Source organism: Gossypium hirsutum, chromosome D04, assembly GCF_007990345.1.
Source record: "Gossypium hirsutum isolate 1008001.06 chromosome D04, Gossypium_hirsutum_v2.1, whole genome shotgun sequence".
In the NCBI taxonomy this organism is placed as follows: domain Eukaryota; kingdom Viridiplantae; phylum Streptophyta; class Magnoliopsida; order Malvales; family Malvaceae; genus Gossypium; species Gossypium hirsutum.
In genome coordinates this window covers 51816331-51829178 of record NC_053440.1, presented here as the reverse complement: position 1 = coordinate 51829178, position 12848 = coordinate 51816331, and the positions used below count along the sequence as shown (strand labels likewise).

At 29.8% G+C, this 12848-nt stretch overlaps 1 protein-coding gene and 1 non-coding gene across 2 annotated transcripts; one reads left to right on the top strand and one right to left on the bottom strand.

Annotated features, from left to right (window-relative positions):
* Nucleotides 1–1909: 1909 nt before the first annotated feature.
* LOC107898954 (uncharacterized) lies at nucleotides 1910–3029 on the bottom strand. The gene is made up of 2 exons (XM_016824532.2): nucleotides 2500–3029; nucleotides 1910–2188 (listed from the first exon to the last, which is right to left on the bottom strand). Exons 1-2 carry the CDS (start codon nucleotides 2596–2598, stop codon nucleotides 2075–2077), a joined length of 213 nt encoding a protein of 70 aa, XP_016680021.1. The 5' UTR covers nucleotides 2599–3029; the 3' UTR covers nucleotides 1910–2074.
* A 9658-nt stretch (nucleotides 3030–12687) lies between these two features.
* LOC121216686 (U1 spliceosomal RNA) lies at nucleotides 12688–12848 on the top strand. Its single transcript, XR_005912865.1, has one exon. It is a non-coding gene; the product is annotated as a U1 spliceosomal RNA (small nuclear RNA).

Below are 12848 nucleotides of genomic sequence, written 5' to 3'. Positions count from 1 at the left end.
GGGAAGGAAAATAGAGGGAGAAGCAGAAGAGAATGAAAAATAAAGAAAGAAAAAAGAAAAGTTAAAAGAACATAAAAAAATAGCTTAAAATGAAAAATATAAGGACCAATTGTATAATTTAACCTAAAATTTTTATTTGAAATGATGATTTAACATGCCACGTTAGCTTACCGTTACACCATTAATGGAAATTAACGGCTTAGTGACTAAAATGTTACAACACATTAATGTAAGTAACTAAAACGTAACTTTTCAAACATAAGTGGCTAAAATGTAATCTAAGAGAAACAAAAGTGATTATTTTAGTAGTTTAAGTTAATAATAATGTGAAAGCTCGAAAAGTAGTTAGAATGGTGTTAGAATTGTGTGACAAACTTGTAAAATTCCTTTCTTTTGGGATTTTATAGTCTTTAAGTAAAAATAGGTAGTTGATTGCATTTATGATTTTTGAGCTGCAATCTATTTTATTTTATATTATCGAATTCAAATATATATTTCTTAAAGTTAAATTCAAATATTTAAATTTATTAATTTTGAAATTAAAGTAGATTGATATTGTTAGGTTCCATCGATATTTTTTAGTAGTTCGACACTAAACAATTAAATAGGATTCGCATTGGAAACTCTCATGAAACTCCTCATTAGTTAGCAACTTGCTTGACAAGTAGGTTCGTTTATTAATTGTTATATCAGGTCCTAACCATTATGTCTCATTCAAGATGACTCGAGTTACATCATAGTATCACCTTATTTAGGCCTACAGTGCCAAACCACTTGCCTCTAATCCATTAATACCGACTCACCACATGACTCCTTGGGATAGAGGATGACCAATTACCTCAATCCTTCCCACCAGATCTCGACCTCCTCCTCTATTCTTCCTCTACAACTCCAACCTTTTTATTCATATGCCCTTTGTCCCATTTTAAATAGAATGAACCGACCATCTTCGTCTCTCACTTCATGTATCAACAAATATCATTCGAGTCAAAATGATTCGAATATGAAATTTTGAAAAATTTAATTAAATAATATAAAAATATCTAGTTTTTACCTTCTATTACCATCCATTCATTTAAATGGATTGATGATGGTGAGTGGGGAATGGAATATAGTTTGATGATGTGGATGTGAAGTGTGAACCAAATTACATATATTATTATATAAAAGAGCAGCAATACACAATGGTTTTGTAAGTAAGTAACATAGCTTAAAAAAAGTGGGCTTATTCAGCAAATCATAAGCTAAAATGGATGTTGAAGTGTCAAAGTCCAAAGTGGGATTAAAAAACAAACCAAAACCCCTAAAGCAGCTTCAATAGTTTTTCATTAGACTTGGATATGAAGATTAGGTTGCCAACAAATTTCCTATCTTTAGCTCATCTCTTACTTAGCTTTGCCTTTGGTAGTTAAGCACGAGATGCAAATTCAACCATATCGCTATCTGTTGGGAGTATTAGTTAACAAATTTGGGTTAGATTTTTATTTCCAATTTTGGGTTGAATAAGAGATTTTTTGATATTCGGTAATTACATTGATTCTCTTGAATCGAATCGAGTTAAAATGAGAAAAAAAAAATTCCCCCAACATTAAATTTTTTTATTTATAAAATTTGAGTCCAAGATCTTACTTAAATTTGGGGCTAGATTTTTATTTTTAAATTTGGGTTTATATTCTTTTTAAAGATTTGATATTCAATAATCATATTAATTTCTGATTAAATTTGGAATCGATTGAATTAAACCCTTAAATGGAAGGTAAAATTCTCTCAATATTATTCTTTTATCTATAAAACTCGAACCCAGAATCTTGCTTAAAACACTATTGGGCATTGTCCAAATTCGAACATGAAATTAATGTAAGCAATCAATTTTGGAGAAAAGGAACTCAATTTAGGTAAGTGGTGCATATGAAAACAAGGGGCTTTTTTTTTCACATAATTAGTACTAATAAACACTGAAAAACATCATAGTTCATATCTTTCTCTTCTTGCTTATAAGGATGTAGTAAAGGCCAAAAAGGTCAAAATAATAAAAATTCTTCATCAAGTTAAAAAAAATTGAAGCTTTTTTCTTTTATCGGTGAGCAGTGACCAAAGTCTCAATGAACCTTAACCCATCAAACCTCGGTGCAAATTTCTCGGTTGGAGCTGGTTTCGTGTTTGCAGAATTTTCATGCTCTTTCTTCTCCTGCACCATGAATAATTTTTTTTCTTGAGAATTAATTAAGAGGGACGAGAAAAAAAAAAGAGATTGATAACAAACAAATCATTTAAAAATCTGAAAGATCAGAAGTTTAATTTTCAAATTATGCTAATATAGAAGCCAAATTAAAAAAAATATTGAAAATAGTAAAGTTAGTCATTGAAATCATGAATTCTTGTCATTATTTTCTTGGCAACCAAACGGTGGCTGGAAAATATTAGTAAAAGGAATAAGAAAAACCCAGTAAAGAAGGGTAAAAGAAAAAAAAGACCCGGAGTTGAGTTAAAGGAATTTACCTCACTGGAAAGCTGAAAATTGGAGTTACAAGTGAAATTGGAGGAAGCAGAAGCAGAGGCAGCAACAACAGAGGCAGCGAAGAGCCCTGATTTCTTCATGGTTGACGATAAGCTAAAGCAATTTGATCCAAAGAATTATGGAGAAGCGGAAAGAAAATAATAATAATAATAATAATAAAAGAGTAAAGATTCTTGAATGGGAAATTTGAAGAAAAAAACTGAAAAGGTGAGAAAATTTTTGCGGAAAAATTGGTGTTTGACGGCAAATATATATAGTGGAATGGACTGCCATTGCCGATTGGTTAATGCAATTTTCCAACATTTACGCGGCAAACTCACCCACCTTCCCTTTCTTTTAGAGATTGCGATTACTTTCTTACCCCTACTTCTATTATTATTTAAAATTTTTATACCTATTTTTTTAAGGTTGTTTTTGGTTTAAATGTTTAAAAAAAAACTAGTGAAATAATTAAAAAAATAGTAAAATTACTAATTAAAAAAAACACTAAATTCAAATCTTCAAATGATGAATTGCATTCAATCAAACCAGGACAAGCTGTTAAATAGTGCTTACATGGTAGTTGACTACAAGGTTGACCAGAAGGTTGACATGAAAATATTCTAAAAAAATTATTGCAAATTGTGAAAATCACTGAAAGTTGTCGAAAATTATTAGCATATTATATAAATTATAAAATATTATTAAAATTCAAAACTTATTAAAAATAATTAGAAACTGTTATAATATTATAAGAAAATTGTAAAATTATAGAAAAATATTAAAAATTAAAAAAAATACTACTTTTTATTATCTCACCACATTACGCTACATTATATCTTAGTGTATTCTTATCAATTTTCCTCACATCATCTCTCTTCGACCAAAATTATTACCTGCAACTTACTTAACTCATCAATCACTCAAACCACTCCTTCAACACTTAACATATATCTAAACACTGTCAAACTTCAAGCTCCCGTTTACTTATTACCAAAACCGAGAAGTTTAGAGTGCAAAAAAACCACAAAAATCTATCATTTTTAAGAAATTTTTAATAAAATTTATATTTTTTTATAGTTTTAGTAATTTTCTATTATTTTATATCTTCTAAGTTTATAATATTTTAATAAATTTCTATAATTTTATACAAATTTTATAATATTTTAATAAATTTTAAGCTTAATCTCATAAAATAATTAAAAAAAATTAACCCATCATGTTAATACCCACATCATTATTATTTCATATCAAACATTACATTAGCGATCATGTTATCACTTAACAGAGTTGATTAAGTCTTTGACAAAAATTATATTTCAATAAAATGTATGAAAATTTTATATGTTTAATATTTTTTTGAAGAAATCATTTAATTTACGATTCATGACGTTGGACATTTTCTAAATATTATTAGGTGGGATGCTTCTAACTTTTTATCAGTACGTGTAATTAATTTGGTTGTCTACTTGCACTTTTGGTAAATCATACTCTCTTAATTCACTTTATTACCTTTCTTTTTCCAAAAGTTAAAGCAAGCAACAAATGTTATTAATTCATAGTTTATAATTTTCTAATATTATTTCTCATTAATGCAATCTCATAGTCCTTTTTAACATGGCAAAATTATAGTCACAGCAGTTACGATTTCACTTGTTTAGACAGCAAGAATCATCTTTGGACTTTTTTTTAAAGTCAAAAGATAAAACTTTGAAGGTGCATTGTTCACGACACCTAACAAAGACAATACGTTTGCATTATTAATATAATGCTCTAATACACTAAACCCTAAATCTCATAATAAAATGTAAGATGCTATATTCGTTATATAATAATTGTATTATAATACGAGTAATTAAATCTATGTAGAATAATTTAAGATGTTATGAGTAGAATAACTATAAGTAATCGGTATTAGATTGATAATTAGACTATATTAAGATGATTTGAAGAAATTTGGGGAGAACTCACATATCTTGAATTTAGAAAAATAAAAAGAATGATAATCTGTCAAAATAAAAATAAAGTTTAAAAAGAAAATCGACATAAGAGTCAACTTTATGATTCTCATAAAATAAGATAATTTATTTTATTATTTTCATTTAAAGAAAAACGTAAAAAATGGCAGTTTCGTAATAGAAAGAGGAGATCAAGGATGTTATTTGCATCCACGTTGATGTTTTCAAGATAATGTCCTGATAGGCTGATGATTTCGAGAAACAGTCAATTATTGCAAGACACGTGTATGGTCCAGATCATATTGCAGAATCATCCAAAGTTATCCCAATTCTCACGGCAGTTATTGCGTAAAATTCCACTAAAGTCCCTCAAAATATCTATTTTTCTGACGTTTAAAATACAAGAAAAAGAGTTGCAAACGAATATCCGTAGATTGAGTTTGGTATCTGGAAGGGGTATTGTTGTACAATCGTAAATGCATGATACTCGAGTTCATGATTTTTAATCAGAGCGGTTATAATTACAGACAGAAAAGGTCATTCAACCACTGCGTACCCGACACGTGTCCTCGCAACTAGGTTGATATACCCATTATGAAAATTTTCTATTAACAAGTAACATCTAGGCTAAAACATAGGGTAAATTGTATAAATGATCACCCATCTTTTATAAGTTTTCATTTTAGGCATTCAGATTTTCTTTCTATCATTTCAGGCACTCTGGTTACTATCCGTTTTCATTTTAATCACTCTATGATTTTTTTTGTTAATAGAAGTTCTAGCTTGCATTTTATAATTAATAAATAATTTTTAAAATTTCCACATGTGGAAAATTTAACCTTGAAAAAAAAGAAGCTTTTCTTCACCTCAAACAAAAATGACTTTCAAGATGACTAGTCACACCAAAACTCTCCTATCTTCCTTCTCTTTTCAAATCTCATATTGGTTTTGCATAAATTGGCCACAAACTCTTCAAATTTCACCTTCAAACTAGGAGGTAATGTCTCCTGATCTCCTTTTCAATCATCTGATTGCCTTAGTCTAAGCCTTAAACCCCCCATCCAGATTTGGAAGGAGACCACCGTAGACTCCAATTCTATTAGATGAATCTCTCTTCTTCTTCTTTTTTTTCTTTTCTCTTTATATTTGAACATCACCCATTTAATCGTAATTCAAAGGTTTTTTAATGCGGCCAAATCGAAAGATATTTTGAATTTATTGTCTAATGATATAATTTGATTTTATTACATTATTATTGTCTAATGATATTTTGAAAAATATTGTTGTTGAAAAAGTTCTAGATGCCTGACCAACGATAGAACAACTTGAAACATCATCTCCCTCAAAAGACAGTGATTTGGGAGTTGAGTTGTAGCTTATTTTTTAGAAAATTTAAAGAAAACCCATTACCAGAAACCCCTTCTAAAACAAAATTTGATGATTGCAATAACAGAAACCAAATGAAATTAAACTTGAAAAGAAAAATCTGCTAACCTGAAAATGCATTCTTGTGATAAAAGAAACAACTTTGAACGTGTTTGCAGAGAAAGTGTGAAGGAGATTTTAGGAAGAATTTTTTTTTTATTTCTATTCGGTAATGGTCAGAATGGCTATTCAAAGCTATCACCACTGAATCCGTATTACGTATTTTAGGGAATAGAAACGCTTTAAGTGATTCGACCGAATGAAGAAACCGTGAACCAAACAACAACATTACTATTCATCTAAGAATAGGGAGCCATTCCCCCAACCAAACGTGGCCTAATTATGTAGAGGGTATTAGCAGAATTATTGTGAAGGTAATGTTGGCCCATCGCACATCACATGTGATGTGGTTTGATTAGATGATCCAATTGTTGCCAACGGCTGTTGGGTTGTCTAGAGAAACCAAATTGCAATCGTCCTTCACTATCAAAATAATTAAACTAGTAATTGTATCATGAAAACCACGCATTTAAGATACGTTTAAAAAATAATATTTAATAATAATAAAAAATAAAAGTATGAAATTAATAACACTTATTTAATACGTACAAAATATTTAATTTAATTCTGGAAAAAGGAAAGAGATAATGTTTTTCTTTTTAAAAATTAAAATATTTAAAAAAAAAACTAAATCCAAATTACTAAAGAAAAATCGTGAAACATTCATTTATGAGTCATTATATTTTATTGGATTAAGAGCCAAGTTGAGAGGATGGACTTGTACATCGCGCTCAAAAAGCTAGTATAATGTGCATTTAAGCCATTTCGTTTTTTGAATTATTTTTTATTGAATTTTTTAGAGTCCAAAAAAGGGAACTGACTAAGTTCTAACAACTATATTTAACCAAGCCAACAATAGCTTAAATTGATTGATGATATTTTTAGTTAAATCCAGACAAACTATTTTTAGCTAATTCAATCCACTTACTTTGGGTGAAACTCCTATACAATATTATACCACGACTCGTTTTCATTTTCACAGGCTTCAAGAAAATCAATCATTCTCATGTCGTTCCTTCTTTCCTACTTTCAAATCTGCTGAGTTTTTTTTGTTACAATATATTATTAGATTCTAGCTTCTTGTTTTATAACGAAAGAGCTTGTTAAATCATGAGGATATGCTATATAACGAAATATCTTTAAGGACGATGTCCAACATGCCTCAAACTATTCAACTTGTATTCTTAATTCATTAAATTGATGAATACTTACAACACCACTAACTTATAATTTTATATATTTTAAAGGATCGAAACTATAGTTTCCAATTTTTAGGAGCTAAGGCGCTTGCCACCACCCACCTCGCCTGACCTACTCCTTTTAACTCTGACATCCAAACCACAAGTTTAAGTGCTACTAATAGCAAAGATGTACCTGTAAAATGAGAGGTTGCGCCCATTCCAACAATGCATCCCAAATGTCAACTCTCTAACTCACATCGCATTTATGCATAATCTACCCTACACATAAGACACAGAATAAGTGGTCTATAGTTTGTGTTTGAACTTGCTTTATTCCTTAGCATTGCAAATCGGTCCTTACTAATGCAGTTTGTTTAACACAGCCATCCAAGCATGTCATAATATTTTCCTTCAAAAAAACCAGGTCACGAGATGTTAAAAGGACACCATAGCAGTTGCTACCATTGGTCCCTCTCCTGTTTGTGTCTGACTAACATTTCATTTGCCTACTATAACACCAAAAGCTTTGGAATCCAAGTCTGTATATTTAGATAGTTTTCCCGTTAGTATTTTTGTTAAATTTACTTGTTTACGTCAATATCAAACCTACAAAGATTTATTTATTTGTTTACTCCAATATGAAAAAATGTGAAACAAAAAAGAGAGTCAAAGTTTTAAGATGCTCACTTGTATGTTGGAAATATATAAGTTTCAAGTTTTGGTTTAGCAATTCTACTATCTTCAAGAAATAATGAACAGATGTTGGTTTAGAAAAATATGTTTTGAATTGATTTTCATTAATTTAGGAAACAAAGTTATACGATCTTTAGACTAAATCACTTTTTGGGACTTGAACTTTGTAACTATTATAACATTAGAGACTGATTTTTTCTTTTTTAAGTTAGACCCTGAATTTAGGCCCTAAACTTGGAATTATTCTCTAATTGGGGGTTTGAATTTTTCTTTACCCGAGTTAGCCCATGATATTTACTTAAAAACCTTAAAGTTCAAGCTTAATATTGGAACAATTGCCAAGTTCAAGGGCTAGCTTGGACAAAAAAGTTTAAGTCCCCACATGAGAACAATTACCCAAATTAAGCTCAACGTGAAAATAATTGTCAAATTCAATGCCTAAATAGTGATTCAACCTTAAATAATTGAAAAGAAGGTGTATAGAAGATTTTAGTGAAAATATCAGCTAATTAATCGAAAAATAAAATAACGGATGAAATTTATATGAACTTTCTGCCACATAAAGTGACAATCATTCTCAAGACACTTTTGGATGGCCAATTATCTCTAGTCAGTGAGGTGAGCTTAAAATTTAAACACAATGAACCCTATTTTTTTTCAATGGCCCATCCCAATTCATAAATAAGAAGATAATGCATTTCAGCGCACTCAAGCTCATGTCTTCCTGCATTGATAGTAATGTCCATGCTAATCGAGCTAAGACTCAATCGACTACATTAATAATGACTAAAAATAAAAATATTAACTAATTAAAAATTATTAAGTATATATATCGTGATCTATTATTATAATAATAAGGTTTTATAGAATTTTGTGATCCAAGTATACCCAACGATACTTGTTATTTTTGGTCACTAATGTTTACATGTTTTGTCAAAATAGATCTAATTATATTTTTGAGCCTTTTTGGCCATCAGTTTTTGTTCTTTTTCTCAAATTGCTTTTTTCAATAAACTTGATGAAAGCACCGTTAAAAAAGTTAACGGGATATGTGGAATTTTATATGTGGAATATTTTTAATAGAATGTAATTTATTACTTAAGTAACTCAATAAGATAATTACATGTGAAAAATAATAAAATAAATAAATTATACATGAAATTTTAAAAAAACTATTAATTTAAAGAAAATAAAAGTTGCAATGCCCAATATTCGCCCGACCCAAACACAAATAATAAACCACTATAAAAATATATGTAACAGCAATCTATTTTTTTAAGTGTCCATTTACAATCAACGGGCTCAATGGCCCAAATAAACCAAAACCTAATAGCCCAACGGGCCCAACACAAAAATAGAAATCAGAAAACCCTAGTAGCAACAACCCTCCTTCCAGCGCCGCAGCCACCAGGGCCTTCCCCACGTGTGCTACGCCACGTCCACCACCTCCGTATGCTAGCTGGCCTCTGTACCTGCGAAGAAGACGAAAACAGCACTACAAAGAAAAGAGAAAAACATTGTATTTTGTATTTTTTTATTATTTTATTTTCGGCCTATAAAGCGAAAGACAACCTTTGTAATTTTTTAGAGGCGAGCAATACCAAAATAAAATAAAAAAGATACAAAGAAAATCAAAAGTTTGAGACAATGTGGTTCTTTTTTTTTCTCTTATTTTCTTTCTCTGCGTTTTTTGTGTTGTTCTTTTATTTTTTATTATATACATATAGCAATAAGGAAAAAGAGTGGAAAAGAGGAGTAGTTCACCTGACTTTGCTCACTCTGTCGCCATCGGAGGTTGGGCGGAGATTGGGGCCCTAGAGCGGCCTCCCTTTTGTCTGGTTTTTGGGTGCGTAAGTAGATGTACAAAACGACGACGTTTGAGGCTGGTTTTCATAGCTTCAAAATGGCACCGTTTTGGCCATTCAGTGACCATGACCCGAGCGGCGACCCGACCCAAGGAAGATCCGCGCATTTTATCTCAGGGGTCTAATTCACGGTAGACCTTTCTATGTTTTCAGTTGTATCAGTTTGGGTTTTTTTATTCTTTTTAATTAATACCTCAAATTCGATTTAATTTTCAATTTAATCCTAATGAAGTGACGAGTTTCAGGGGGTGGGATATTTTCCTAATCAGTCCTCCTGAGTTATTCGCGTCTTTCAATTTGATCATTCATTTGGATTTCTTTTCACTTTGTCCCTTTTACTTCGGTTTTAAGTTCAATTTGGTCCTCACTGTTTTAATGTGCTTAACGTTACTTAGATTTTATTTAAGTTTGTGTTTATCCATTATTTTTAATGTATTAAATTTTAAATTTAACAATATTTCAGTGTTTAATCTTGACGATTAATTTTAACATATGTTATTATTTTAGGCAATCACTATTTTAAGTGTATCAATAGGATTCTCTTCAATTTATTTTTTTAAAATTATTTTTAATATATTATACATTATCATTTGATTGATTTTGGTTCAACATAGCTTTTTTTTTTATTATATATACTTTTTTTTATTTTTGTAAATTCAATATAATTTATATATATTTTTAAATATTTTTATAAAATTTCCTTTTATGAATATTACTATGTTTTTGAAATTTATGTAATGATGCTTCCATATAATGCTCATTTTTATACACACATAATGTATTGTTGATTTTCACATTAAATCTTTTTATCTATCTATATATATAATTTATTTTCTTTCAAAAAGCCTATAGTTTTATATTTACCAATTCCAACCTTTTACATCTTACTATATATTATTATTTACATGAAACCTTTCACTCTCTATATATATACTAGCAATTTTAAGTTAATATAAATATATTATTATATACCTTAATTTTCATAACATTTGCTTCAAAATTCATCTAAGTATTATTACTTATGTAGTGTATTCTTAAAAATTGGTTAATAATTCATTTAATTTTTGAATGTTGTATGATGTGAGACGATTGAGCCCTAACGTATTGGGTTTCAATTTTCTTTGTCGAATCTAAATAACCGAGAATATTCTTTAATCAAAACATATAAATAAAAAAGTTCACTATCGGGAATTTGATACGTTGTGTCCTAATGTATTGGACACAACATGTTGATTTCTCGAGACAAGAATTTTTCAAAAAAATAAAAACAATATTTAATGTTTGGAATTTTGAGAAATTGTGCCCTAACGTATTGGGCATCAATTTTTCATCTAACTTAAACAATTGAATATCCTTTTTAAACTTCACTACATGAGTTTTAAAAATCAAAAGACAAGCTCATTTTCGAGGATGCGAAATATCACATCCTAACTCATTGGGTGTGAGATTTTGTCTCCTGGAATAAGAGGGTCTTAGCATACATTTTGATTTATACAAGTTTTTTTAAAGGGACCGTATTTTTAAATCTTTTCGAGTTTTCGATATTCGGCATTAAGACATTAATTAATCAATTAGGTACCAATTTTGGCCGTATCGAGGGTGCTAATCCTTCATCGTGCGTAACCGACCCCCGAACCCGTTTTCTAGATTTTGTAGACCAAAAATTACCGTTTTAGTAAATTTAAACATTTATTAAAATGATTAAATTATGAGGTGATCCGATCACACTTAAATAAAAAAAGATTGGTGGCGACCCCAATTTTTGTTACTAAATTTTTGTTTATCAAAAAAATGGTTTCGACAAAAGTAATTACCTAAAAAAAAGTTTCAAAATAATTACATACGTTTGTTTACCGAGGGATTTAAAAAAAAAAGGCAAATCTTTTTTCACCAAATCTCCATCTCCCCAAGAGAATTCTGTTCCTTCTTCACCAAACCATTATTTTCTTCCTGGTTAACACTTTAAATCCACCGTTTTCTTCAAACTTAGGGTCTGTTTGATTGAAGGAATTGATTTTCCGGAAAATCATTTCCAACTTTTCCAGCGTTTGATTGGCGGAAAACATTTTCCATTTGGAAAATGAACTCCAAAACAAGGGAAAATGGGTTACATTTTAGGGAAAATGTCTTACCCTTTCAATTTCCGTAAGACATTTTCTGTGCTCTCTTCTTTATCGCCTCCTTCATTCCTTCCTTCATTTCCAGTAGAAAATTGCTTCTGTTTATCGATTTTTCAGTAACTTGTTTTTTTAATTATTCAATACTTGTTTTTTAACACAATTACAAATAATTTATTTGATATTAATTTTTTTCAATTTATAACGATTAATATTGTAGCTTAATAATTGAGTATTGTTATAAATAAATCATTGCAATATATGTAAAAAAAATTAAAATATAAAAATTTATTAATACATATCAATATATGTAAAAACAATTTTTTCGAAAAATATTTCCAGGAAATCTGCCAAACAGCCGAAAATATTTTACACAGATTCAATCAAACACCAGAAAATATTTTCCAGTAAATCATTTTACAGAAAAGTAAAAAATTTTCCCGAAATCATTTTACGGAAAATATTTTACTGGCAATCAAACATACCCTTAGTTCAACTTAAACTTTAACCATGTGCTGCTCCTTGGAATCTGAATTGTATGTATAGTAATATATTAAATTTTGCATATTTTTAATTAAATATAAATATCAAATATTTTATGTATGCTCATAGTGCATTTTCAATAATTAAAGCAGAGGAAAACTATTATATTAAGTAGATCCTGCTTTTTAAAGGATTTATTTACGATCTTTTCTGTTTAAAATATATGTTAGCTATTTTGTTACCAATTTCATGGAAACACTGTCGTTTTTTGTCCTTCTCCCCCGTTTTTCTTTTCTCCCTCGATTTTCTTAATGAAAAACGATTGGCAGGCAATCCCACATCGACAATTGATGAGAGTTTATAAAGCACTGAACCTTATAAATATGAATCAAGATGCAACTGAGGAACATACTTACCTGGACGGGGTCAATGAGCGATCAGTAAGGCTCATGGCCTAGGGCAGTGACCTCCATTGCACTTGGGAGGGGTGCTGCTCTAAGGTCTCCCCAAGTGGGAGAGCCTACGTCATAATTTGTGGCAGCGGGGGCCTGCGTTCGCGCGGCCCCTAC

Excerpts from the sequence above, each read along its gene's own strand:
- LOC107898954 (XM_016824532.2), bottom strand. The coding sequence starts at position 2,598 with ATGAAGAAATCAGGGCTCTTCGCTGCCTCTGTTGTTGCTGCCTCTGCT. Across the intron at positions 2,189-2,499 it reads ATTTTCAGCTTTCCAGTGAG|GAGAAGAAAGAGCATGAAAA; the intron begins GTAAATTCCTTT and ends TTCATGGTGCAG.